Source organism: Podarcis erhardii (assembly GCF_964252035.2).
Source record: "Podarcis erhardii genome assembly, chromosome: 13".
Classification (NCBI taxonomy): domain Eukaryota; kingdom Metazoa; phylum Chordata; class Lepidosauria; order Squamata; family Lacertidae; genus Podarcis; species Podarcis erhardii.
In genome coordinates this window covers 55,491,520-55,517,105 of record NC_138502.1, presented here as the reverse complement: position 1 = coordinate 55,517,105, position 25,586 = coordinate 55,491,520, and the positions used below count along the sequence as shown (strand labels likewise).

At 44.2% G+C, this 25,586-nt stretch overlaps 2 protein-coding genes across 5 annotated transcripts in view; both read right to left on the bottom strand.

Annotated features, from left to right (window-relative positions):
* Positions 1–1,241: 1,241 nt before the first annotated feature.
* The window catches only part of GRK3 (G protein-coupled receptor kinase 3), a 150,050-nt gene continuing 125,705 nt past the window's right edge, over positions 1,242–25,586 (bottom strand). For 2 of the 4 annotated variants that reach the window (XM_081836525.1, XM_081836528.1), the window contains 9 exons: positions 22,654–22,720; positions 21,003–21,103; positions 19,890–19,956; positions 19,552–19,647; positions 18,816–18,978; positions 10,072–10,208; positions 9,881–9,916; positions 7,874–7,987; positions 1,242–6,019 (listed from right to left, as the gene is read on the bottom strand). In XM_081836525.1, the coding sequence (XP_081692651.1) occupies positions 5,858–6,019; positions 7,874–7,987; positions 9,881–9,916; positions 10,072–10,208; positions 18,816–18,978; positions 19,552–19,647; positions 19,890–19,956; positions 21,003–21,103; positions 22,654–22,720 (943 nt within the window). In that variant the 3' untranslated portion in view covers positions 1,242–5,857. The remainder of the gene's footprint in view (positions 6,020–7,873; positions 7,988–9,880; positions 9,917–10,071; positions 10,209–18,815; positions 18,979–19,551; positions 19,648–19,889; positions 19,957–21,002; positions 21,104–22,653; positions 22,721–25,586) is intronic. The other 2 variants (XM_081836526.1, XM_081836527.1) reach the window with 2 other exon arrangements.
* Positions 5,299–25,586, bottom strand: part of KIAA1671 — a 337,213-nt gene continuing 316,925 nt past the window's right edge. The window contains exon 14 of the transcript XR_014150498.1: positions 5,299–5,319. The gene's annotated coding sequence lies outside the window, so the exon portion shown is untranslated. The remainder of the gene's footprint in view (positions 5,320–25,586) is intronic.

The window sequence follows — 25,586 nt, the reverse complement described above, 5'->3', positions numbered from 1 at the left end:
CAATTGATGGAGAACCTGCAAAGGACTCTATAAGGACTCTTGTGTATAAGGGAATAAGGGCAGATTTTCATTTATTACGATAGAAACAGGAACAAAACAAAAGCCAGTCTACCAGAGGGGAAGGGACCTGGGGACTGGAAGCATTGTCTGGTCTACTCAACTACCTGGTCTACCTACTGCAGTGCCGGGAGACGCTGGTCTACCTGGTGGAGGGGTTGGCAGCGTTACCAGGTCTAGCCCCATTGTGACCCTGATCTACCAGCTGGAACTACCTAGCAGTGGGGACTGGAATGACTGCCTGGTCTACTCACTGGTGAGGTTCGGGCTTTCTGGTCCCCTTTGGAGGACCCCTTCCCGGTCTACCGGCACCTCCAGGTCTACCCAGTCACATGGGATGGGGAGACGAGTGCTCTCCGGCCTACTTGCTGCGGAGGCTGGAGCTGCTCAGTCTACCGGGTGCTGGGGGAGGCGTAGACTGCCCGGGGTGAAGCCTGCCAAAGGCGCCTGGAAAACATCCACTAAATAATAATAATAATAATAATAATAATAAATTTATTTATTATTTATATCTGCCAGAGTTTCCCCAGCCACCATGGGGAAACCTTCATAAAGGGTTGGTTTCGTGGCGACAGCTGCCGTAGAACTCCGTGAATTTGTAGACTGCCGCTTTGCAGTGGAGCAGCAGGTAGGTGCCCTAACCCACATAATCCTCACATAAGGCTCACATAATCCTAACCCCCTAACCCTCTAGTCCTAGCCCTGGCCCTAACCCTAACCCTAACGGCATTGTGTCATTCGTTCCGTGTTTTTGGGTGAATATGCTCTCATGTGTCTTTGGGTGTTGCGCCATTTTGGGACGGGGGAATGCAGGTCCCTGAGACTCTCACGTCTTACTGAGCATTTGGGTCTTCATGGAAAAGGCCAGTGGAGGTATGAAAAACAAAATGAAACAACTCTGTTTTTCTCTGTTTCTTTTATTAGAGACAAAATGGCAAACTTTTTTTAATACTAGAATTAATTTGTGAAAACTGTAATAATGCTGTTTCCAACTCAAGTAACTGTCACTTAAATAACACACAGGCAAAAAGAAGAAATTGTACAAGGAATTAAATAAGTTGAAAGAAATGTGCAGACTTAATAAATAACAAAAAATGCCTCTCAGATAAAACAGAATTCTTGAGGTGTTTTTTTTTTAAATACTCCCTTAGATAAAAGTAACCTGGTACAGTAACAAAAACACAAAAATATTAAAAATTGATTTAACAAATGTATTAACATTCTCCAATATTCCGAAGTGCTTAGCCCATATAATATTTACATCATGGAATATTTTATCAGCAGGCAACACAGAAAGGGAAACCATTATGAATCGCAGGAGATGTTTTGGATATACATATATTATCAATATATATAGACTAATTTCCTCCCATTACTTAAAATTATATTAATTAGGTTAATAATATACCTTCAATATTTTTTTAAAAATATATTACTGTCAACTGGTTCTCTGCTGTTTAAAAACAACTGTAAGTCCTTAGTGTCTACAGCACAGTCTTCCTACATTTTTATTGAAGAGTATGAATACACCATAGTTCCAAGATGGTAGATATCTTCAAAAATGGCTCCAACAAGATTGTGTTGCTCAGGGGGGGGGGGGGGCGGGTGGAATACAGATTGCAACTGTGTACACTCACGGATACTGAACACATCACTAGGAGCCAATTGAGAGATCAGAACACACCAGCCTCCCACCCCATAAAAACCTTTCATGAGGCAGTTTGGTAGCAACCAATCGCCCAGGTCCTAATTCAAGTGCTGTTCTTTGCAGGATGTGATCTTACTCTTTCTAGCACCAGGTGCAAACAGGATATATTTCACAGATTCCACACACAGGACAGTTCAAATTTAACACTGCAATTTGAAATGTAAATTTGAAATGTAACACTGCGATTTCCAAAACTCACCTCTGCGGCAAACTCGGTGTTTTGCATCCCTGCCAAAACTACAAGATTCCTTTTTACACCCACTTGGTACATGGTCAGAATAGTGCTTTTGCAAGCACAGCTTAAGATTTATAGCAGCTTTGCACATGCACACAATCTTTTTAAAAATAAGAAGATATAAAAAAGGAAAATAAGCAGAGTCGGAGCACCCTTTGGGTGGGTGAGCACCCGATTCTACCTTCCCTTAAAGGGTCCTTTTAAAAAGCTCCCAGGATATTTGTGTCTCTTGTCTCAACAACCTGAGAAAGAGACAGGTGGTGGTGTGGGGATGGGTGGGTTGGGTGGGTTGGAGACAGAGGACTCAAACTGCAGTTCAGTGCCTGCACAGGGATTATTGGGAGACAGAGTTTTTCACACAACAGATCAACATGGTGCACAGTGTGAGCTGTCCTTATTCTCCCTCCCTATGTTGGAAGTATGGAGGCCCATAGCATTGCCCCAAGTGCAGTCCCCTCCTCTGCACACAGTCACAGCTCAACGATTGTCAAGTACTGGTGGCCAGTTTTATGTAATTCAGACTGGATGGGTGACCAGAAATCACATACACCAGAAACCACAACAAATTTCCTTCCAGTGATAAAGCATTAAAGGTGGTCAGAGTGCAAGACCACCTCACTCACTCATTCATTCATTCATTCTCATGCCCAAACGAACACTAGATAAAAATATATAATATTATTATTTCAACATACTTCCAACGTCTTCTGAAGTTCTTGCGATTCTTAGAATGTCTTTTTGTGCTTGCAAAAACTATGAAGGAAATTACTTACCTAATTTCCTTATAATGGTTTCAAGTTCCTGACTTTATTACAGGTTAATTATCTTCCTATATAAAGATGCAATCACTTAGCTGTGTTGATTCCACTGCAGGCTCTTCTCCTCGCCTCCCCCACAGCTCTGCTGAATGAACTGCCAAGCCCTGAAGAGCATAGGAATGCCAATATGGAACAATGGGCTGAACAGAAAAGCCTACAGTTTAATCACCATCCATGTCACTTTTGCATGTATGCTTTAAATTCCCTCCTGGGGTGTGCAGAGGAGACAGAAGTCTCCAAAATTTAATTTAGCTTAAGGAGAAATTAAACAATGTGCAATCTAAAACAGCATCACCACTAAAAATATATTTAGGGTTTTATAAGTCTCAATTTTCAGAAGCCCACGCATATATTTCACTAATGTTTCCAGTAGTGAAATGCCCAAACATTTCAGTCATTTTACTTCCTGTTATTCATATATTTTCCCCGACCATCCATGAGAGGTGAATGGCATTTGAGCCCCTTTGAAATATGAAATCATGGCTCATCTGTGTTTCAACAGGACTTAAATACAACAAATGCGTCCCTTGGATTCTTCTCTGCACACACAGCAGTTGAACTAAGACACTGATAACAGATTAAAAACAAACCTTCCATAAAAATTTGAGAATATTCTAGAGCACAGCAGAACTGAAATCAAATGAGGTCATATTCATTTTTTTTTTACTGCTATTGGGAATTTGCTAAAATGAAAATAGGAATTATTACATTACAGAGCGTTTTAGCTGCCTCTGGAAAAACAATAATCTAAACCTAGGCTATTTTAAATAAAAGCTTACTCAATGTTTACAAAAATGAGGTCATTGCACAGCAGTTTTTAAAATTCACATCCCCTTCATAAGAGCGGATCCAAAAAAGAAAGCAACGCCCTGTTCCTTCCAATGATAAGTCTGAAACATAGCGCCAACACAAGGCTGTGGGTGCCATGCTAAGAAGGCGTAGAACTAACTGAAGGAACTAAATGAACTAACAAAGGTAAGAAAGAAGGGGAAGTCCAAGTGGAATGTGCAGAGGCAGCCAGACACATTTGGCTTCAGGGCTAGCCAAACAGACTAGAGGACCCCAAGGAGTCAGGAGGGCCAAGGGGCTTTCTGTGCGTGCTCTGAGGATGCACCAACCCAAGGCAGCGGTTTCTCTTAGCAGGGACTCTGCAGGTATGATCTAAGAAACAAAGGATCTGAGCAGAATTTTAGGATACAGAGAACACAGCTTAAAAGAATTTTGGTGCAAAGAATGCACCAAAAAATGCACAGGGACACTTTAGCAACCCTAAAATGCAACCATGGTCAGCAGACATCCTTAATCCATGGTTGCTGTGGTTCCAAATTCCTTAACTCAGAAGCTACTTAGAAGCAGAAAACATTTCAGGACTTCTTATTGTATGGAGCCAAAAGGATGCTTGCCTGGAACCTCAGAGTGCCATTTCCACAGGGGGGAAAAGCCAGGAGTTGGCCTGTGAATCGGTTGCTCAAGATTCGTGTCCCAGAGGACAGTTTTGGAGGTTCATGGCAACGGACTTAGCAGCACTCTCAAAAAACTGTAACCTGGAATGTATTAAAATGCAGATAATGAAGATAATTTTAAGTGCAATTTGTCAAACAAAAGGAAAAAATGCATTCCATTCCACGGAGAAAGTGTCTAGATGGTTATCACAGATGAATGGGGAGCCAACTCAAAGCTGCTCCTCCCCAGCTCCTTAACATGCAACTCCTTAACAAGCAAGAGGACAGAGAGTGATGCTCTACGACAAATTCTAGGACTGGGGGACTTTAACTTGCTTTTCTTGGAGAACACAATTTTTGGGCTGCAGAAGTTGTGCACAACCAACCATACAAGATGAAGCAAGCTCTTGACTTGTCCAATGGAAGGAACATGCACACAATAAATAATTATGGAGCCCTGGGGAGGAGAGCATCAATGCAGAATCTCATGCTACAGAATGTCCTCCCTTCAAGATCCAGTCCAACAAAAAGGGACTTCCAATATTATTCTGCAAAAGTGATTAACTATTTGAAAATGTGGTGGTTAGCCAATGGTCATTTTTCCAGTCATTTCTGCATGACCCCCCAGGTGTCACTCTCTCTTCCTTTCTGCTGGTTCCCTCTGCAGTTGCCTGAGGCTGACAGCATCCCTTGCAAGACAAGACTGTCAGGGCGACACTTTGGGACAGCAAAGAATCCACATCCATCTGCAACCCAATCCAATAGGATCTTAAAATTGGATTTGTTTTAAACATTTTTAAAAGAAAGTGCCATTGGCCAGGAATGGAGAGAAGCTGATTTTGCATTCCCCGTAAACCTGTCTAACAGAACCAGCAGTAAAAAATATTTAAAAGAAAAAACCCAGGAAAAGCACACAGAGAGACACTTACACAACTGAACAACACTAGCACGCACACGCACACACAAACGGTTTCTGCCCATAGCTCATCATCATCTGCTGTCAAGTACAGTCCAGCACGAAGTGTTTGTTTGCCTAGAAGCAGCAGCAGCAGCAGCAGGAAACATTTAAAACCACAGGACACATAGTTCAGTCCATTCCAAGGACATGGGAAAAGGAGACATGTTGTTGGTGGCCAGCAGAACAGAATTTGGATATGGAAGTCACTGGTGACGTCATGGGAGGAGTCAGTCCACCCTGGAAGGTGGCAACTCTTTCCACAGGTCCAACACACAGCCCCGTGGCATAAAAATGCAGTCATGAAAATCAGGTAGTTGCCCATTCAGATTGCAAGTCTACAGTTTGCACCTGAAGAGGTTTATTGCAAATAAGCAACATTTTCGGGGGCTGCCCTGTTGGGAGTGCAAGCTGCCTGGGAGTGCCAGCTGACACTCCTTTTGTCTGCTACGTTGTTGGCAACAACTCCCCTCCCCACCCCCTGGTTGCTGCATCGGCCTTGGTCCCTGTGCCACTATTTTTTGAGCTCAGCACTTGCCCCTGAGCCCTTCACCCAACTCCGGGGAGTGGGCAAGGAACTAACAGCGATGCAGCGACAGACAGACATCCTCTGCAATGGCACAGCCTTTCCTTGCCTGGGTCCTAAAGGCCGTTGCTGTTCCTGTGGCTGAGGGGGGGCTTGGAGAGCTCCACAACTGCAGAGCGGGATTTATTCAGGAACTTGGGTGCCCGACGTAAGAGCAGCTGTGCTTCTGTGAACGTTTCGGTCAGTTCCTTCTTCCATTGTACAAACTCTGGGTCACTCTGGGGAAAAACAAATGCACACACACAAAAATCAGTTTTTTCTTCAGAATCCATTGTACCAGCAAGATAACTACAACTTGTCTCATACAGTTTTGAACTCATTGAGGAACTCATTTGAACTCATTCTATCTCTTGATAGAGATAGAAACAAACACTACCGGAAGTTGGGAGCCCACAGCTCAGTGGAGCACCTGCAGAAGGTCCCTAATCTGACTCTTGGAATGCCTAGTAAAATGAAGAGTGGGGAAAAAGTAACTCTGTGCCTCAGATCCCAGAGTGTCACTGCCAGCCAGTGTAGGCATTATTGAGCTAAAGAGTCTGACTCCAGCAAGTTCAAAGTTGCTATTTGCAAATGCTCAAAGAGGTAAAGGGGCAGGGGCCAGGTGGAAACATGCACCTATTTTATTGCACAGGGGGGTGGGGCATGTGCAAGACTGGTTAATCCTCCTTAAAGGAGTTGGGGCAGACACAAAGCTGCTTTCGTAAGCCAGACAGCAAATGTCTCGGGAATTCCTAGGAGGGCGGCTAAAGCAAACTTAAATGAGGGAATCACTCTCTCAAAAAAGTTTTACAGTCCTCAGAAACACAGAACTTTAACAGAACAAATCTGTTCCTACGGACATCTGGGTTCAGAAAGAGGTGTGCTCTCAGTACCCAAGAGGGATGCAACATTGCATTAGCCAACAATGGTATCTTATGTGCTAAAATGGCTCAAAATATATTTAAGGAAGAAACATGCTCAAAGTCACTGCTGGTGCGGCACACCCAGCCTGTTGTTCTGCTATTTTAAAGGCCCCACCAGCTTTCTCCATGCCCACTGCATGCTCCTAAAAGAACTAGTGGACAGCAGAGCAGTGAAACCCTGCCCTGCGGTGGCAGAAGAGCCCCAGGCAGAAGGCAGGTCGCTCTGGATGAGTGACCTGCTCCAGCGAGAGCTTGGAGGCTTTTCAAGCCTCTGCCTCCCAGCCTACCTCTCATAGGTGCCACACCTTTCTTAAAGGGCTAGCCCTCTGGCCTCAGGATGGGCACTTTCCCTGTGTTTCATAAGTTCTTGCCTTGTGCATCCCTGCACTGCTGAGCAGGCAAGGCAGTGGCTGAGGTGCTCCATTCCTCAGGCTCAGGGCAAGGTGCTCATGTGGGTCCAGTGTCCAAGTTCTACAAGCCCTGGTGCGGAAGAATCTGATTCATGGGGCTCCTGCCAGTCCCTTAGCACTGGCAGGAGCCCCATAAATCAGATAGGACTGGCTCCTAAGCAGCTGATGCCATGCCTCACCATGCCTCAATCACTGAGGTTGTGACAATCCCGACGGATGTGAGCTAGAAAAAATTCACAGGCCCAAACCTTGTCACTCCAATAAACTCAGCAGACTGCTTTAGTAACCACGCTGTTCTATCAGTCTCAGTTCCCATATCTGCAAAAAGGGAACATTTAGGAGCACAGAAAGCAGATCACTGGTCCACCAAGCTCAGTGTTATCCACCAAGCTCATCTGGCAGCAGCTCCCTCAGTTTTTGGATGAGGTCATCTTCCCAGCTCTAATTGGCTGGAGACTGAATCTGGGACCTTCTGCACAGCAAATGGGTGCTCTGGCTTTCAGCACCTCCCCAATAATACTGGTGGTGGTGGTTAAGGATTACTGGGACAATGAGGGTATGCTCTCAGCACTTGAAAGGGCTTACTTAGATAATCAAAACATGCTCAACTTCCAGGTTGAGGCTATTTTCATGTGTGTGGAGGGAAGCATTTCCTACATTAACAGTTTTGGGTTTTGAACAGTTGGCCTTCCCCACCTCTAAAAAAACCTTTAAGCTTCAGGACCTCCCTCCCCTCATCCCTCAAAGACACACAGCCTACCTCACACTGCAGGACAAACTGCTTCCCCCCTTTAATTCTGAGCAAGATGCATTTTTTGTCCTTGATCTGAGTTTCTTCCACCGACAAAATCTGTTCCATAGTCAGCAAATTTTGCTAAGGAAGCAAAAAGGAAAGACAGGTTGAATTGAAGGCCCAGCTGCTACCACAGCCCTGAGAATGAAACTGGCCAAAACCCTAATCCAGCTTCCTTGGGTTTTCATAAATTGCTTACAGGGGGTGGGAGGTGGGACTTTGGAAAAGGAAGGAATCTTAGCAGCAGTGCAGCTAGCTTCTCTCTACAGAAGTGGCACTTCCTCACAAGGCAACTCATAAATGTCACAACGTGTGCACAGCATCACAAGGGTTGTGGCTTTGTCAAACCAAAGAAAAAGGTGATGTTTTGTTAAGCAAAGGACCCCAAAAGTCTTCATTTAAAAAATGCTACGTGGGGTGGGGGGAATCCCTTCCTTTCTTACACTTTTCTGAAAGCTGTTCATGCATGCCATGTCCTCATCTCTCCTTGTGCCCCCCTCAAACTTGGATGGGAAAGATCTAAGAAGTAGATAAGGGCATTTTGCAGGGGGGCTGGTCACCAGCATGCTTCCTGTCCACCCATCCTGTCTTCTCCTGGGGTGGGAGAGAGGACATGCAGCAAGTGGGCTGAGATTTGATTCTGCTGGAGAATCAACAGGGTGGGCCTTTTCCCTTCCACAGGGCAATCTTTTCCCACAGGGCAGACCAGGGTGGGTGGGTGAAGGAGACCAAGCTGATGTTTCAGGTTTTGGCATCTAAGCCTAGAAGCAATGGCTACTTCTTCCTGCCTTCCCTACCCAACCCCCAAGTCATTGCTTGGAAAATTTCTCAGATGCTGAATACTGAAGGCTCTACAATATTTATGGAGAGGGGAACTTGGCCCTCCAGATGTATTGGGACTACAACTCCCATCATCCCTAGCTAACAGGACCAGTGGTCAGGGATTAGACACACACCTTTTTACCCTCAGGTGGTTCATGAGTATTCAGACAGGAAGTGAATATGCCCCCCCCCCCCGCCAATGATTTACTTTAAGTGAACAGAGTCAGATCAGATGAAGGCTTCTAGTCCACCCTACTGCACTACTCAATACAGGACATTCAGCAAGCGAGCCCCTCCAACAGATGATTGCACAGGCTTTGCAAGAAGACCTCTGGCTGGTGGAACAGCCCAGCACCCCTCTAGGCAACGTCTTCCAATGGCTCAGCTTTTCCTCATGTTCAGCCCCTGAGATCTAATCCTGCCCTCTGGAGCAAGTTTTTGCCTTTTTCTGTGACTAGCATGGGTGTGTGTCCCAAAGCGCTTTCATGGATAGTTTACCATTTTTGATGGGGCCCAAGGATGCGGAAAGAAATCAGTCATAATTCTGTGAACAGCAGGAGTTAAAAGGGGAGCTCTGGGGGCCACAAGGGAAGCAGGGATGTTCCCTGGTGATTTCCCCTAAAGCAGCAACAAAGATGCTCTCTTCTACAGCTGCTACAGGGCAAGTCTTGGGGTCATCCTTACAAAGCAGCAGTTCCCAAAGGCAAAGGACCTGTGACACACTTCACCTGAATCGAAAGTACAAGGAGCAGAGCTTCACTTTTGCTACCGAAAAAGGGCCACAAGCGAAGCCCACAACAGATCTGGGCACACTTCCTGCCTGGTGAAAAAAGTAACCCAGAGAAGCACCAGATTTAGAGATGTTTTGGGGCAGCTCCCTTAGAGGGTGGTAATTCTTCAGCCTCAAGAGAAGAAGTGCTGTGTTCAGCCAAAATGGTGCTCTCCGGGTGTTTCAGGCAGCTAGTCCTACCAGCCTTGGCCAGCCCAGCCCAGCAGAGCCAGACTGGGAAGAGAGGAGAAGGGCAAAAGAGCCACCCAGCCTCCCAGCTCTGTGGGTGGCCATTTGGGGTTCACAGGAGCTGGATTCACTTCCTCACAGCCTGTAGGGGCGGTGCTTTGGGAACTGCTGCTAGGCAGGTTTCATTGCCTTACCCGCTTGCGTCTTTTTGTGTAAGTGCGCCAGGTGTCCTAAACAGGAAAACAAGAAGATTACCTGGAGCTTGGCATATCCCCTCCTGCGTTGGCCCCTCAAGCCTTAGCATACCGGAGAGGAGGCAGAGCACCCACCACCACCACTGACATCATGTGCTCCCTCCCCCTGCCAGTCCAGCTGCCCAACTCACCCGTGACTCTCCTTCTCCACGCCATTCAAGCCGGTTTGGAAAGAGGTAAAAATAGCGTCTCTGCCACTGAGTCAGGAAGGGGTTCCCCAGCTTCAGCATGTACCCGTGCATGATGCAGTCCTTCCCCAGAGCATAGTCTGTCACAAGGCAGAAAAAATCCACCGTTAAGGGGGGAGCTTTGCAGCTCTATAGTTCCATCGGCACAAGGAGCAATTTGCAGAGGAAGGCGTGCCAGAAAGAGGTCCCTGGAGGCTACAGTCAGAGGGCCACTCCATACGTGGCTTGTGGAATACTTATGCCTCAATTCCCTCTTGTCCATGTAGTAGCATTCTCCTCCAACTACTGCTATCACACATTTTAAGAGCATAAGGAGAGTTTGACCATTTCCCAATAGTTTTAGAGATGTATAGGAATCCTAGAAATAATGATATTGGACCTCTTATTAGTATTGACAAGACTATTTACGCCAAAATAATTTATATAAGTGATAAAAATAGGGAGGATCTATTAGCAGTATTTGAAAATCACCCAGTTCTTCTCGAACCTGTGGCTAACCAAAATTTGATGCCCTTGGAGGATAATGATTGTTACTATAAGACTATCCAGGAATTATTTTCTTCCTTTTTAGACCCTCAGTCCAGCAACAAACCTTTAAATAAGTATAACTGGTTTGATAAAGATTGTATTAACTATAAGAAAGAACTTAGAATTTGTCTAAAAGAAGCCTATATTACCAACTTTCAAGGTCTCTGGAAGACTTATTTTGAAATGAAAAATGCTTTTAAGAACATGCTCCTGGAAAAAAATCTGAGTTTGCACTAGCCAAATGGTCTAAAATTGTTACTGCATTAGAAACTAAAGATACCAAAACTTTTTGGTCACTTCTCTCAATAAAAGATACCATTGAGTTCCCTAATATAAGCGATGAGGTTTGGATTTCACATTTTACCGCTGTTTTTTATGATCACCAAGTTTGTAAAAAGGAAAAAATTAAAGTTTCTTTGGCAAAAACCACACAATTTCAAATTACTGTTGAGGAGATGAAAAGGATAATTTTTTCATTTAAGCAAGGGAAATCACCTGGTATGGATGGCATTCCAATAGACCTGTTGAGATTAGATGTAGAATGGTGGGCCATTAAACTTGTGCCGCTTTTTAATTCTATCTATCACTCAGCCCTTGTACCTAAGTCGTGGAACAACTCAATAGTGGTACCGATCTTTAAAAAAGGTGATAGGAATTGCCAAGAGAATTACAGGCCTATAAGTTTGTTACCATGCATAAGTAAAATCTGTGCCAACTCTCTGCTTATTAAATTGGAAGAATGGATGCTGACAAAAGGCCTACCTGGTAAAGAGCAGGCTGGTTTTAAGGCAGGCTCATCAACTCTTGACCAGTGTCTAGTGTTAAGTCATCTTGTGGATAAATACATCTTGAGAAATAAATGGAAACTCTTTGTGGCATTCGTGGATTTAAAAAGTGCCTTTGATTCGGTCGACCGCAACAAACTATGGACTAAACTAGAACAACTTGGTATTGACCCGTATTTACACTGATTCAAAGTTTACATTCTAATAACCAAATGTATGTTAAAGTATCAAAATATGGTAGACTTGCAAGTCCTATTCTGAATAATCGAGGAGTTAGGCAAGGCTGTATCTTGGCCCCTACCCTATTTAATCTATTTTTGACCTACCATTATTCCTTCAAAACGCAACCACTCATACACCTTATTTAAATAATTGCCCACTCTTTTTATTACTTTATGCAGATGACGTTGTAATTATTTCACTCTCTGTTTTGGGTTTAAAAAAATTATTTAAGAGTTTCTCAAACTACTGCTCTCTCAATAATCTCAAAATTAATTATGATGAGACAAAGATTATGCAATTCAGAAAGAGAGGGAACCCAAAAGGCTGTATAATTAATGGACATCTAATACAGGAAGTTAAGCACTTCAATTATCTGGGAATCACATTCAAAAATAATATGAATTGGGATACACATATATGTGCTGCTATAGCTAAGGCCAAAGTGACAGCCCACCATATAAAATCCTACTTTTTTTCTCCAGTAGGAAACAGATTCATCCCAGCTGTATTGCAAGTGATTGATATGAAACTATGTGCCCAACTTCTATACGGCACACCAGTGTGGATTTCAGGTGACCTCAATAGGTTGGATAAATTTCACGCTTCCCTTTTGAGGTCATTATTAGGACTTGCAAACTCAGTAAAATATGAAACAATATGTTGTGAGCTGGGAATATTGCCTTTATCAGTAAGAGCATGGCTGAGGACCCTGAAATATTGGATCTTCCTCCATTACAGAGCCCTATCCCCTAATTCTCTACTTCACGATCTTTTAAGTGATAGTGTAATGTACAATCTATCATTGATTTGTAGGAGAAAACTGGATTCGATAGGACTCACTCTAACTGACTTTGAAATCTCTGACCCCAAAGATACATGGGAAATTATTAGGAAGACTCTCACAGAAAAAAGTGTTCTCGCCATGCTTGAGGTTGCAAAGCACAGCACCTGCTCTCCTATCCACTTAAATCTCCCTTTGTGTAGAGATTTCCAAAAGGGATACATGACAAATCTGAAGAAACATGAATTGTGTAGGCTGTTTATGTTGGCCAGATTTAACATGTTTCCCTCGGTGGTAGTGAGAGGAAGATATTTAGCTATCCCAGAATCAGAGCGTCTCTGCAAATGCAGAAAACAGGAACTCGATACTCTAGAGCATATATTATTTTCCTGTGACTTTGGAAGTTATGCCAGAAGACAATTATTCGAGGCCCTAAAATTCAATAAACAGATTTTTACACAACCAACTGTTCAGGACCTGCTGGCGGACAGCGATGATCAAATTACTTCAGTAGTGGCTGAATTTTTAAGAGCTGTCCATGAAGAAAGAATGGGCCATGATAAAGAGACTTAGTGGTTTTTAATGGTAGGTGATGTTGCTGCGTTGTATTATTATATTATATTATATTATATTATATTATATTATATTATATTGTATTGTATTGTATTATGTTATCTATGTACACCGATTAATTTCTGGGAGTTAAGAATGGGACTGAGATAAATTGTATTTGCTGAGCCCGTATTTTATACAGTTTGTATATGATGTTTGTTTGTTAATGTGTGGTGTGCTATGCCTAATAAAGGATTTGAATTTGATAAGGAGAGTTTGCTGGATTGGGCCAATGGTTCTTCTAATCTAGTTAATCACAGAGGCCAGTCAGTTACCACAACAGAAAACCCACCCAGCAGCACTCTCCTCCTGTAATAGCTTCTTTTTTTCCTCTTTTTTAAAAAATAATATTTATTAAAAAAATGTAAGCAATAAAAAACATACAAAATAACATAATCTTTCCCAATATCCACATTTCATTCTCATCTTTGGACTTCCTCACATCTCTTGTTCCTGTATCTTGAACTCATAAATTTTGCTAGCAAATTATTTACTTGTTTCAGTTCATATAATATAATTATCCAATATTAAATCTCAAATTTTAGAATTTAAATCACTCTTTTAAGAACTTAGTTTTAAGATATTATTTATCCAATATTTGTCTTTTCTTTCAGTTACGTTTAAATTTATATTCCTTATTACTAATTTGTTGGAGCCATGTTATTACAGATCTTACATCTTTCTTAACATTCATGCAATTTACAATATTTTTGTAGATAATCCTTAAATTTCTTCCAGTCCTCCTCCACCAGTTCTTCTCCCAGGTCTCGGATTCTGCCAGTCATCTCTGCCAGTTCCATATAATCCATCAGTTGCATCTGCCATTCTTCCAATGTGGGCAAATCTTGAGTTTTCCAGCATTTAGCGATGAGTATCCTTGCATACATAAAAAAGGTTCGATCCTTCTTTTGCACACTCTGGCCGACAATGCCTAAAAGAAAGGCCTCTGGTTTCTTAGGGAAGGTATACTTAAATACCTTTTTCAGCTCATTATATATCATTTCCCAGAAAGCCTTCACTCTAGGGCAAGTCCACCAGAGGTGAAAGAATGTTCCTTCAGCTTCTTTACACTTCCAACATTTATTATCAGGCAAATGGTATATCTTTGCAAGCTTGACTGGAGTCATGTACCACCTGTATATCATTTTCATAAAGTTTTCTTTCAAGGCATTACATGCCGTAAATCTCAGACCTGTGGTCCATAACTTTTCCCAGTCAGCAAACATAATGTTATACCCTATGTCCTGTGCCCATTTTATCATAGCTGTTTTGACCGTTTCATCCTGTGTATTCCATTTTAGCAGCAAGTTATACATTCTTGAAAGTATTTTAGAGCTGGGTTCTAACAGTTCTGTTTCTAACTTTGATTTTTCCACCTGGAATCCTATCTTTTTGTCCAACTTAAAAACTTCTTTAATCTGAGCATAATGTAACCAATCTCGCACTTTATCTTTTATTCTCTCCATACTCTGCAACCTCCAGTTATCTCCATCTTTTTCTATTATTTCCCAATATTTCGGCCATTTGGCCTCCATATTGAGTCTTTTCGGGGCCTTAGCCTCCATTGGTGATAGCCACCTTGGGGTCTTGTTTTCCAGTAAGTCTTTATATTTTGTCCAGACATTGAACACTGCTTTTCTGACAACATGGTTCTTAAAAGCCTTATGTATTTTAACCTTGTCATACCACAAGTATGCATGCCATCCAAAAGCATTGTTAAATCCTTCCAAATCTAAAACATCTGTGTTTTCGAGAAGCAGCCAGTCCTTCAACCAGCAGAAAGCTGCTGATTCATAGTACAGCTTTAAGTCTGGCAGGGCGAAGCCCCCTCTTTCTTTAGAATCAGTTAATATCTTAAACTTAATTCTGGGCTTTTTGCCCTGCCAGACAAATTTAGAGATATCTCTCTGCCACTTCTCAAAACACCCCATTTTGTCCACAATCTGCAAAGTTTGAAACAAAAACAACATTTTTGGCAATACATTCATCTTAATAGCAGCAATACGTCCTGACAAGGAAAGTTTCAATCTTGACCAAACTTCTAGATCCCTTTTAATTTCAGACCAGCATTTTTCATAATTGTCTTTAAATAAATTCATGTTCTTCGCTGTTATGTTTACCCCTAGGTATTTTACTTTTTTAACCACATTTAATTCTGTCTCTTTCTGAAACCTTTCTGATTCTAAAGAAGTCAATTTTTTTCCCCAAACCTTGGTTTTTTGCTTATTGAGTTTAAATCCCGCCACCCGACCAAACTCATAAATCAGTTGCAATACCCTTTTGGTACTGGGCTCTGGCTCCTGGAAGGTCAATACTAGGTCATCTGCAAATGCTTTCTGTAATAGCTTCTATTCAGAAGCACTGCTGCCTCCAAGTGTGGAGGCAGAGCATCGCCATCTTAAAAAGACCCTCTCCATGAATTTGTGTAATCCTCTTTTAAGGCCTCTTTTGGTGGCCTCACTGCCTCCTGTGGGAGGGAGCTCCATAGTTTCCATGCACTGTGATTTGAAGGCCTTTTTTTTTTTTTATCTGTCCTGCATCTTCCAACATTCAGCTTCACTGTGTTCTAAGAAAGGGAGAAAAACTATTCTCTGCCCAATTCTTCATGCTATGCATAATTTTATAAACTTCTCTCACATCACCTCTTCTCCCTAAAGCTGGAGATTCCCTATGCTTTGAAAATCCAAATAGGAAATCTAGGACAGCAGTAGTTGGAGAAAAACCAGGGGCGTAGGAAGGGGGTGAGGTCCGCCCTGGGTGTCATCCTTGAGGGGGGTGACAAAATGGCACAGTGGGGGTCGGCACACCGTGAGGCCTGGCCTGCAGCATGCCCAAGCCATGTGTCTCTCCTGGGAGTGATGCAGTGGCTCGCAGCCCCGCGCTGCCCAAAATGCCAGTGTGGGGTTTGCGTCTGCCAGGCAGACTCCGTGGGCACCTTGCCACCCCACCCCACCTCGCCACACCACCCCATGTGCCACAGTGCCCCCATGTGGTGCCCCATGCGCAGATCACCTCACCACAATGCTCCTGTGGGCAGCTCTCCCCGCCCCCGCCGCTCCAGGTGCTGGAGCAGCCCCTGAGAAGAACTCTGTATGGAGGGGGAATAAAAGGAGGCACAAGAGCTATGGACAGGCCCTAATTCTCTGTTCCAAAATATTTGGCTGAAGTGGCTTTCAAAGGGACAAGGTAAATTAAGGGAGAAAGAAGGGACCTGATGTCTCTGTGCCACCACTATGTTGAGAGTCATCCTGCCAACTGCCAGGGGCAACAGTGGGAGAAGACGGTTTCGTTTGTCTCCTGCTTTGGGGCTGCCTGGTCCAGCCTGGAGGCATCTGGACCCACTGGGCTAAATGGGTTCCCTCTAGTCCAATTCAACTGCTTCCTTCCTCCTTCGTTAGAGGAAGGAGAGAGGAAGGCAGAGGAAGCAGCAGAAGCAGTAGCACTAGTGGGCATCCAATCAGAGAATGTTAGAGATGGAGGGGTCCCCAGGGTCATCTAGTCCAAGGCCCTGCAATGCAAGAATCCCAGCTAAAGCATCCATGACAGATGGTCATTCAACCTCTGCTTAAAAACTTCCAAGGAAGGAGAGTCCACGCCTCCTGAGGGAGACCGTTCCACTGCCAAACAGTCAGAAAGTTTTTCTGAATGTTTAGTCGGAATTTCCTTTCTTGTAACTTGAGTCCTACCCTCTAGAGCAGGAGAAAACAAGCTTGTGCGCATGTCCGTGGCACTGGAAATTGTTTGTGCGCATGTCAGTGCCACCGGAAATCGCTTGTGTGCATGCCCACATGTGCAGGCCCGATTTTCGGCATCTAATGAGTGCTCTTTGGATTCAGTCAGTAAACCAGCTACAAATCCACCTAACAGTTACCTCGTTCAACCCACATTTTACCAGCTTCCTTGTGAAAATATCATGTCAAAAGCCTTCCTGAAATCAGTATACTCTACATGCACAGCATTTCCCTCATCCACCAAGTTTGTAATCCCATTCAAAAAAGAAATGAGATTGGTCTGGCATGACTTATTTTTGAGAAACCCATGCTGGGTTTTAGTAATCACAGCATCCTCTTCTAAATGCTTACAGACCAACTGTTGAATTATCTATTCTAGGACCTTTCCTGGTATTGATATCAAGCTCACCAGTTGGTAGTTACCTGGGTCTGAATGTTACCTGAAGATGAATATTGGAAGATTTGGGACAAAGCCTCTCCTCCTCAGGGAGGGGAGGAGTTGTGAGCAGGAGCCGTTTCCCCCATTGGCAGGGGATGCTCCGGCTGCTGTGGCACGCCCCCAGGTGGCCAGCCAATCAGCTGGAGGCTTGGGGGCAGGGTTTAGTTTCTCAGCCATTGTGCTGCTGTTGCACACATATGAATGGCCAAGTGGTCAGCATGCTGACATCCGGTTCAGCGAATGGTCTTTATTTCGTGATGATGGAGTTCACCTCTCGGACCTCTGCAATTATATTTGGCTGGCCGACATCATCAGAAGCCTTAGGGATTGGTTGCAGCTGTGAGGGTATTGGCGGCGAGCCTCTTTTGGCTCAGGTGGCGGTCAGGCATTGGAATATGGTTGTGTGTTGGAGGGCAGGGTGTGGCCATCGCCTACCCCTCCATTTTAAGGAATCCGGCGGTTGTAGATCCTGTCCGACGCCCTTGCTGGTGGCTAGGGCCATAGTACGACCCCTGGTGACATCAGGGGGGGCTTTCAGTTGTATTTGCAACAGGCTCCTCCCACTGGTGGTTAACCCTTGATAGACTCACCCCTCCCTGAGGGGGTGGAGTCATGCTCTGTTGTTTTATCCAATGCCTAAGCCAATACCTCTCACATGCTGTAATCATGATGTGGCCTTTTTTAGCCCATTAACCTAATATACTGTGCCCATGTGGCAGGTCCTTGAATCACAAAAGAAAAGTCCTTCACATAGCACATAGTTAAACTATGAAACTCCTTCCCATAGAAGGCAGTGATGACTACCAACTTGGGTGGCTTTAAAATAGGATTGGCCAAATTCATGAAAGAGCTAATAGCCACGGCTAATAGCCAATCTTTACTGTGACAATTTTATTCTAGTGGTCGATCTGAGATCATAACAATAAAGTCTGATTCTCTGGATACTAGCCATGATAGCTATGCTCTGCCACCATGGTAAATGCTTTCACTGGAAGCTGCAGTGTTCTTATGCTTGAATACTGCCTGCAGGTTTCCCACAGGCATCTGCTTGGTGGGACTAGATTGGCCAATGGATCTTCCTATCCTCTCAGGATGGGAGGGCAAAAGGGATGAATGTGAGCAAAATGCAGTTACATGTACCAGAGGGACTTGAGAATCACCAGCTCACACATAGCAATAACCGTCGGATAACGAGCCTCCTGCACAACATATGTGCTGGTGACATTCGCTCCTGCCGCTCCACCACCCTCCACTACCTGAAGCCTCCTCCGTGCACTGAATTATAGACTGAAAGCTTCCCTCTCCTCTTCTAAAGCACTGCCCACAATGAGGGTACTATCTAAATAAAGAAACTAACAAGCAGGTCCCCAGTAGCCACAGTCAATCCTTATGCATCTGGGATTCAGCAGGAAGAACTTCCAGGCCCCTCTCCTTAAGAAGTCAAACAGAAGTGCAAGAGAGCACTAAAAGAATCCTAAAAAGTCCTTAATGATGGGAGACTAGAAATCAGCCCCTAAAGACCCTCACACTCTCTGCCATGACTTGGTAAATCCCACCTCACATTCCAGAACCAGAGCTGCCTTTGCTACCTTCCTCGTGCCCCAGTTGCTTGTTCTTCGCTCGCTTCCTGGCTTCGATCTTGTCTGTGTCACTGTTCACTGCATCATAAACCGTTTCCACCACTTCTTGTTGCCAGCGCTCTGAGATGACCAGGGGAAAGTTCTTGTACAGTTCTTGGTCACTATCAAGCAACTGATAAAAAGTGGGCAGTACAAGGAAGCAGAGAAAGAGAAGAGACATCAACAAAAGGGCAAAACCAGCTGCCTTCCATCATATCCATAAAACTGATTGGAATTATGCCTATGGATTAAAAATATATAATCAATCTGGAGAGGAGGGTCCCAACCTTGTCTTGGACAAAGGCCTTTCCAAACCCAACAGTCATAAAACAATTCTTAACGTTGAATGTACAACTACAACTCCCATCATCCTTGACTGGCTGGAGCTGATGGGAATTGGAGTCCAACATGTCCCTATCATATTAGGGAAATCTTTGAATGGCCCTGCATGTATTCTCTCAGTAATCCTTGCACCAGCTGGTGCAAGGACACATCCTCAGCTACATTGCACCTTCCCCATCCATCACCCTCACTTGCCAACACTCTCCCATCTCATTATGGACCACTGGAAGCCAAGAAGACTGTTTAGAGTGCAACAGGAGGGTCAAACGAGAAGCACAAGAAGCTTCTGGGTGAGCATGGTGGAAATCACAAACAGCCCACCTCCTCTGGTCTCAATGGCTAAAGGAAAATGTCCCCCTCACACCTTGATGCCTTTTGTGTCTTCCTCATCGAAGGAGCCAATGTCAAAAGCATCTGCCGCATTCACTTCTCCCCGCGGAGGAATCAGAGGCGGTGTGTACTGCCAAAGCAAGAGTAGCAGTTACAAATCCACAGGCCATTGTGATACGGAGTCTTAGTAGTTATTTAAAAAGGTAGGTTGCCCTTCAGCTGAGCTATCAGGACAATGTGTGATAAGAATTAACAACAGGGCAAACATTCAGCACAAAACTGCATCAAACGCCCCATTTGAACTTTTGGTGCCTCTAAGAAAAAATGCAGAAGCGTGGCTAAGGGGCGTGATTAGAAATAGCAGCAGATCACCTTTTGCAAGTAGACGTCCTGCCAGTCAATGCCTTTGAAGAAGGGGTGCTCCTTCACTCCCTGCGCCCTGAGGAAGGAATTGCAACCAGATGGTGATTGTCCTAGGCAAGAACGCTTTCAGGCAGACCAATTTGCTATGAACACAGAGTCTGGCATATAGAGCTCAGTATTCTAGCTCAGTAGTATCTACATTGACTTGCACCAGGAGCCTGGGACCTCCTGCATGAAAAGCAGGTGCTCTATCTCCTGAGTTACAGCCCTGCTGCTTTAAATATTTTAAAAGGTAGCTTAGGGCTATCTAGGTGCTATCTAGAGAATCAATCCATAGAAATGGAAAACCAACGGATTTTCTCAGGGCTGCACTGCTATTTGCAAATTGATCAATTTTATTTGCATAAGTTCTGAAGCAAACAGCATGCTTCTTTTGCTTTTCTGTTCATTTTTAGACTATGCGCTTCTCTTGTGTTGTAGGGGGCATCATACAAGGCATTCCGTCCTATGCGAGCAAAAGGGAAGGAATGCCTCTTTGAAGACAGGGCTTGCAGTCTGTATTACTTGTGTTAGTGATTTTTTAAAACAAGATCTGCAACCAATATATGAAGGGTGTCTTTTCACTGATTTAATTTATTCAGCAAGGGCAGCCCTAGATCTTTTGTTTAAGGCTGAAGTAAAACAAAACTTCTGAGGGCTACTAACTTTAGCCATGATGGCTATGTTCCACCTCCCCTGCCAGAGACAGCACAACCCTGAACACTAGTTGCTAGAAATCACAATGGGGAGAGTGCTGCTGTTGCACTCATAGTAACATAATAAGAGCTGGCTGGATCAGGTCAGCGACCCTTCAGGTCCAGCATCCTCCACTCACAGTGGCCAACCAGATGCCTGTGGGAAACCCGCAAGCAGGATTTGAACACAAAACCCCTCCTGGCTTACAGCAACTGGTATTGCTGCCTCCAACTCTGGAAGGTCCTGCTTTCTGCCTTTCTGTGCTTCTGGCTGGCCACTGTGAGAAGAGGAGGCTGGGCCATCTTTAGCTTACCATCTTTAGCCTACTGCCTGGCACTTTGGATGTTCTTAAGGCATGCAACACTTCTTCTATCAGTGAGGACTTACCCACTACCCTGGCAGCCAAGCCTCTTGCTCACGTCTCGCTGGAGAAGACCTTCCAAAAGAGACTTGAGTTCAGGGGAAAATGACTCTGGTAATTCCACATTCTGAGAAGAAAACAGGGCTATAAGCTCAGTGAGAGTTGAATGGAGTTGCTCAAAAGTTAGGATCCTCCAGACAGGTATCAGTGCCCCCAACCCACAAAATGCCAGTAGCGATGTATGGGAGTGAGAGCTGGGAGTAAAGAAGGCTGATCGCTGAAGAATTGATGCTTTTGAATTATGGTGCTGGAGGAGACTCTTGAGAGTCCCATGGACTGCAAGAAGATCAAACCTAACCATTCTTAAGGAAATCAGCCCTGAGTGCTCACTGGAAGGACACATTATGAAGCTGAGACTCCAATACTTTGGCCACCTCATGAGAAGAGAAGACACCCTGGAAAAGACCCTGATGTTGGGAAAGATGGAGGGCACAAGGAGAAGGGGACTACAGAGGATGAGAAGGTTGGATAGTGTTCTCGAAGCTACCAGCATGAGTTTGACCAAACTGCGGGAAGCAGTGGAAGACAGGAGTGCCTGGCGTGCTCTGGTCCAGGGGGTCACGAAGAGTCGGACACGACTAAACGACTGAACAACAACAACAACACCCACAAAAGACCCCACAGAATCATCTGCAAGCAAAGATGGCAGCAAAAAAAGAAGCTACTTACTTCTGTACATTCAGCACGGAGGAAGCTATGGTGTAGGTGAGGCTGAGAGATGGTGACTGGCCTAAGGTCTCCAGAGCCCCTGTCTGATACTCTAGCTACTACTCTCAGGCTGGCTGGGCCCTACCTTGCAGGGCTGATGTTATTTATTTAACAACTGCATATACTGCTTCATAGCCAAAGTTATCAAAGCGGCATAGCAAGATAAAATGAGACAAAATTCAAAAGCTACAGATTCCAAAAGCAATTAAAGCCATCACTACAACTACAGAATTAGTTTTCCATAAAACAGTTCAGCCTCCTTTTAAACAAAAAATGTCTTCCTGGTAGCTGTATGGGTACCTGAACTAAGAGCAGCCAAGCACTTTGCATAAGGAAAAGAGGCAGATTCAGTGGATGGCTGGATCAATGACCTTGAGGGCCTTCTCTGTAGTGGAAGCCCAACTTTGGAGCAGTCTCCCCAGGGAATTTCTCTTGTTGCTGCCAAAGGAAGAGTTTGGGATGCTCTAACTTTTAGTATTGCTTCATCAGGCTTCTTATAGAATTTTTTTATAGGAAGAAGGCTATTGCTGCTCTTCATTAATTGTCTTCCAACTGCTCTTTCATTTTAATATTATTGCAAACTGTTTTGAGTAATGGCTTGCACCTGAAAATAAGTATAGTTAGTGACTGAAAGGAACGAACAAAAGGGTCTGGCCAAAGGGTATAACTGCAGAGTAACAGTCATGATACAAAGCATAGAAACACTGGAAGCTGCCTTAGACCATTGACCCCTCTAGATCAGTAATATCTATGCTGGCTGGCACAGGCTCTCCAGAATTCCAGAAAGGTATCTCTCCCATCTCTAACTGGAGAGGTCAGTGGGGATGGAAGCAGGGACCTTCTGCTGCTGCTCTACCACTGAACGATGACCCTTCCCACAAACACAACGGCATCGTTCAGAATCCTTACCACTGTGAGTGTCATGCGGTCAATCTCATGCTTGTCTTTGGTCTTGTGCTGCCTGAAAGGGCTGTGCCTAGAGAAAGAAGAAAAATTAAAGCACTGATTTGGTGTGTGGGGAAGCAGGGAGAGAAGGGAATGGAAAGAAACAGGGACATGAGCACTAGGCAGCACAGGGGAGAATGGGATTAATAAAATTAGCTGGTGCCCTCTGGGTGTTTGGGATTAAAATCTCCCATCAACCCCAGTCACCACAGTTGTATGATCCTGCTGGGGCTGATGGAAGTTGTAGTCCAAAAAAAATCTCAAGGTCACCAGTTCGGCAAAGGCATGCATCCATGCACAGAGAAGTTTGCATCTGCTCCTTTGGATTGGGACATAGAAAGACTTTCATACCTGGGGAAAAGTTTTATATCCTAAACTGTAGAAGAATAAAGCATGTTCCTCAGCTAGCTGCCTGAAGTTCTGTGCTATAACATTCAGGAAAATCCAAGATGTGGCATGGAACAGATAAACTGTGTGTGTGTGTGTGTGTGTGTGTGTGTGTGTGTGTGTTTCTCCAGCCAGTGGGCTACACTTGGCCTGCCGGGCCTTTCTAGCTAGTCCACAAGGTCACTTGGAGAAAGCCAGGTCCACCCAACCTACATCAGGTATGGTGCAAGTAAGGGCGGGGCTCCCCTTTATGGATCACTGCCTTGTCGTGGCGAAGGGGCTTGAATAACTCAGAGAAGCTATAAGCTATGCTATGCAGAGCCACCCAAGATGGACAGTTTTGACCAAACGTGATCCACCTGGAGCAGGAACCAGCAAGCCACTCCAGTATCCCTGCCAAGAAAACTCCATGGACAACAGGCATATAAAAGTTATGATGCTGGAAGATGAGCCCCTCAGGTCGGAAGGCGTCCAACATGCGTCTGAGGAAGAGCGGAGGACAAGTAAAAATAGATTCAGAGCTGATAAAGTGGCTGGGCCAAAGCCGAAAGGTCACTCAGTTGCGGATATGCCTGGAAGCGAAAGGAAAGTCCAATGCTGCAAAGAAAAATATTGCATAGGAACCTGGAATGTAAGAACCATGAACCAAGGTAAGTTGGATGTGGTCAAAAATGAGATGGCAAGAATAAATATTGACATCCTGGGCATCAGTGAACTAAAATGGACGGGAATGGGCGAATTCATTGACGGGCAAGAATCCCCTAAAAGAAATGGCATGGCCCTCATAGTCAACAAAAGAGTGGCGAAAGCTGTACTGGGATGCAATCTTAAAAATGATAGAATGATCTCGATACGAATCCAAGGCAGACCTTTTAACATCACAGTAATCCAAGATTATGCACCAACTACTGGTGCTGAAGAAACTGAAATGGACCAGTTCTATGAAGACTTACAACACCTTATAGAAATGACACCAAAGAAGGATGTTCTTCTCATTATAGGGGATTGGAATGCTAAAGTAGGGAATCAAGAGATAAAAGGAACAACTGGCAAGTTTGGCCTTGGAGTTCAAAACGAAGCAGGGCAAAGGCTAATAGAGTTCTTCCAAGAGAACAAGCTGGTCATCACAAACACTCTTTTCCAACAACACAAGAAACGACTCTACACATGGACATCACCAGATGGGCAGGATCAAAATCAGATTGATTATATTCTCTGCAGCCAAAAATGGAGAAGCTCTATACAGTCAGCAAAAACAAGACCTGGAGCTGACTGTGGCTCAGATCATCAGCTTTTTCTAGCAAAATTCAAGCTTAAACTGAAGAAAGTAGGAAAAACCACTGGGCCGGTAAGATACAGTCTAAATCAAATCCCTTATGAATACACAGTGGAAGTGAGGAACAGGTTTAAGGATTTAGATTTGGTGGACAGAGTGCCTGAAGAACTATGGATGGAGGCTCATAACATCATACAGGAGGCAGCAACAAAAACCATCCCAATAAAAAGGAAATGCAAGAAAGCAAAGTGGCTGTCCAACGAGGCCTTACAAATAGCAGGGGAGAGAAGGCAAGCAAAATGCAAGGGAGACAGTGAAAGATACAGGAAATTGAATGCAGATTTCCAGAAAATAGCAAGGAGAGACAAGAAGGCCTTCTTAAACGAGCAATGCAAAGAAATAGAGGAAAACAACAGAATGGGAAAAACCAGAGATCTGTTCAAGAAAATTGGAGATATGAAAGGAACATTTCGTAAAAATATTACCATAATAAAGGACAAAAGTGGCAAGGACCTAACAGAACCAGAACACATCAAGAAGAGGTGGCAAGAATACACAGAGGAATTATACCAGAAAGATATGGATGGCTCATACACCCCAGGTAGTGTGGTTGCTGATCTTGAGCCAGTCATCCTGGAGGATGAAGTCAAATGGGCCTTAGAAAGCACTGCTAATAACAAGGCCAGTGGAAGTGATGGTATTCCAGCTGAACTATTCAAAATTTTAAAATATGATGCTGTTAAGGTGCTACACTCAATATGCCAGCAAATTTGGAAAACTCAGCAGTGGCCAGAGGATTGGAGAAGATCAGTCTACATCCCAATCCCAAAGAAGGGCAGTGCCAAAGAACGCTCCAACTACCGCACAATTGCACTCATTTCACACGCTAGCAAGGTTATGCTTAAAATTCTACAAGGAAGACTCAAGCATTATGTGGACCGAGAACTCCCAGAAGTGCAAGCTTGATTTAGAAGAGGCAGAGGAACCAGGGACCAAATTGCAAACATGTGCTGGATTATGGAGAAAGCTAGAGAGTTCCAGAAAGACATGTACTTCTGCTTCATTGACTATGCAAAAGCCTTTGACTGTGCTGACCACAGCAAACCATGGCAAGTTCTTAAAGAAATGGGAGTGCCTGATCACCTCATCTGTCTCCTGAGAAATCTCTATGTGGGACAAGAAGCTACAGTTAGAACTGGATATGGAACAACGAATTGGTTCAAAATTGGGAATG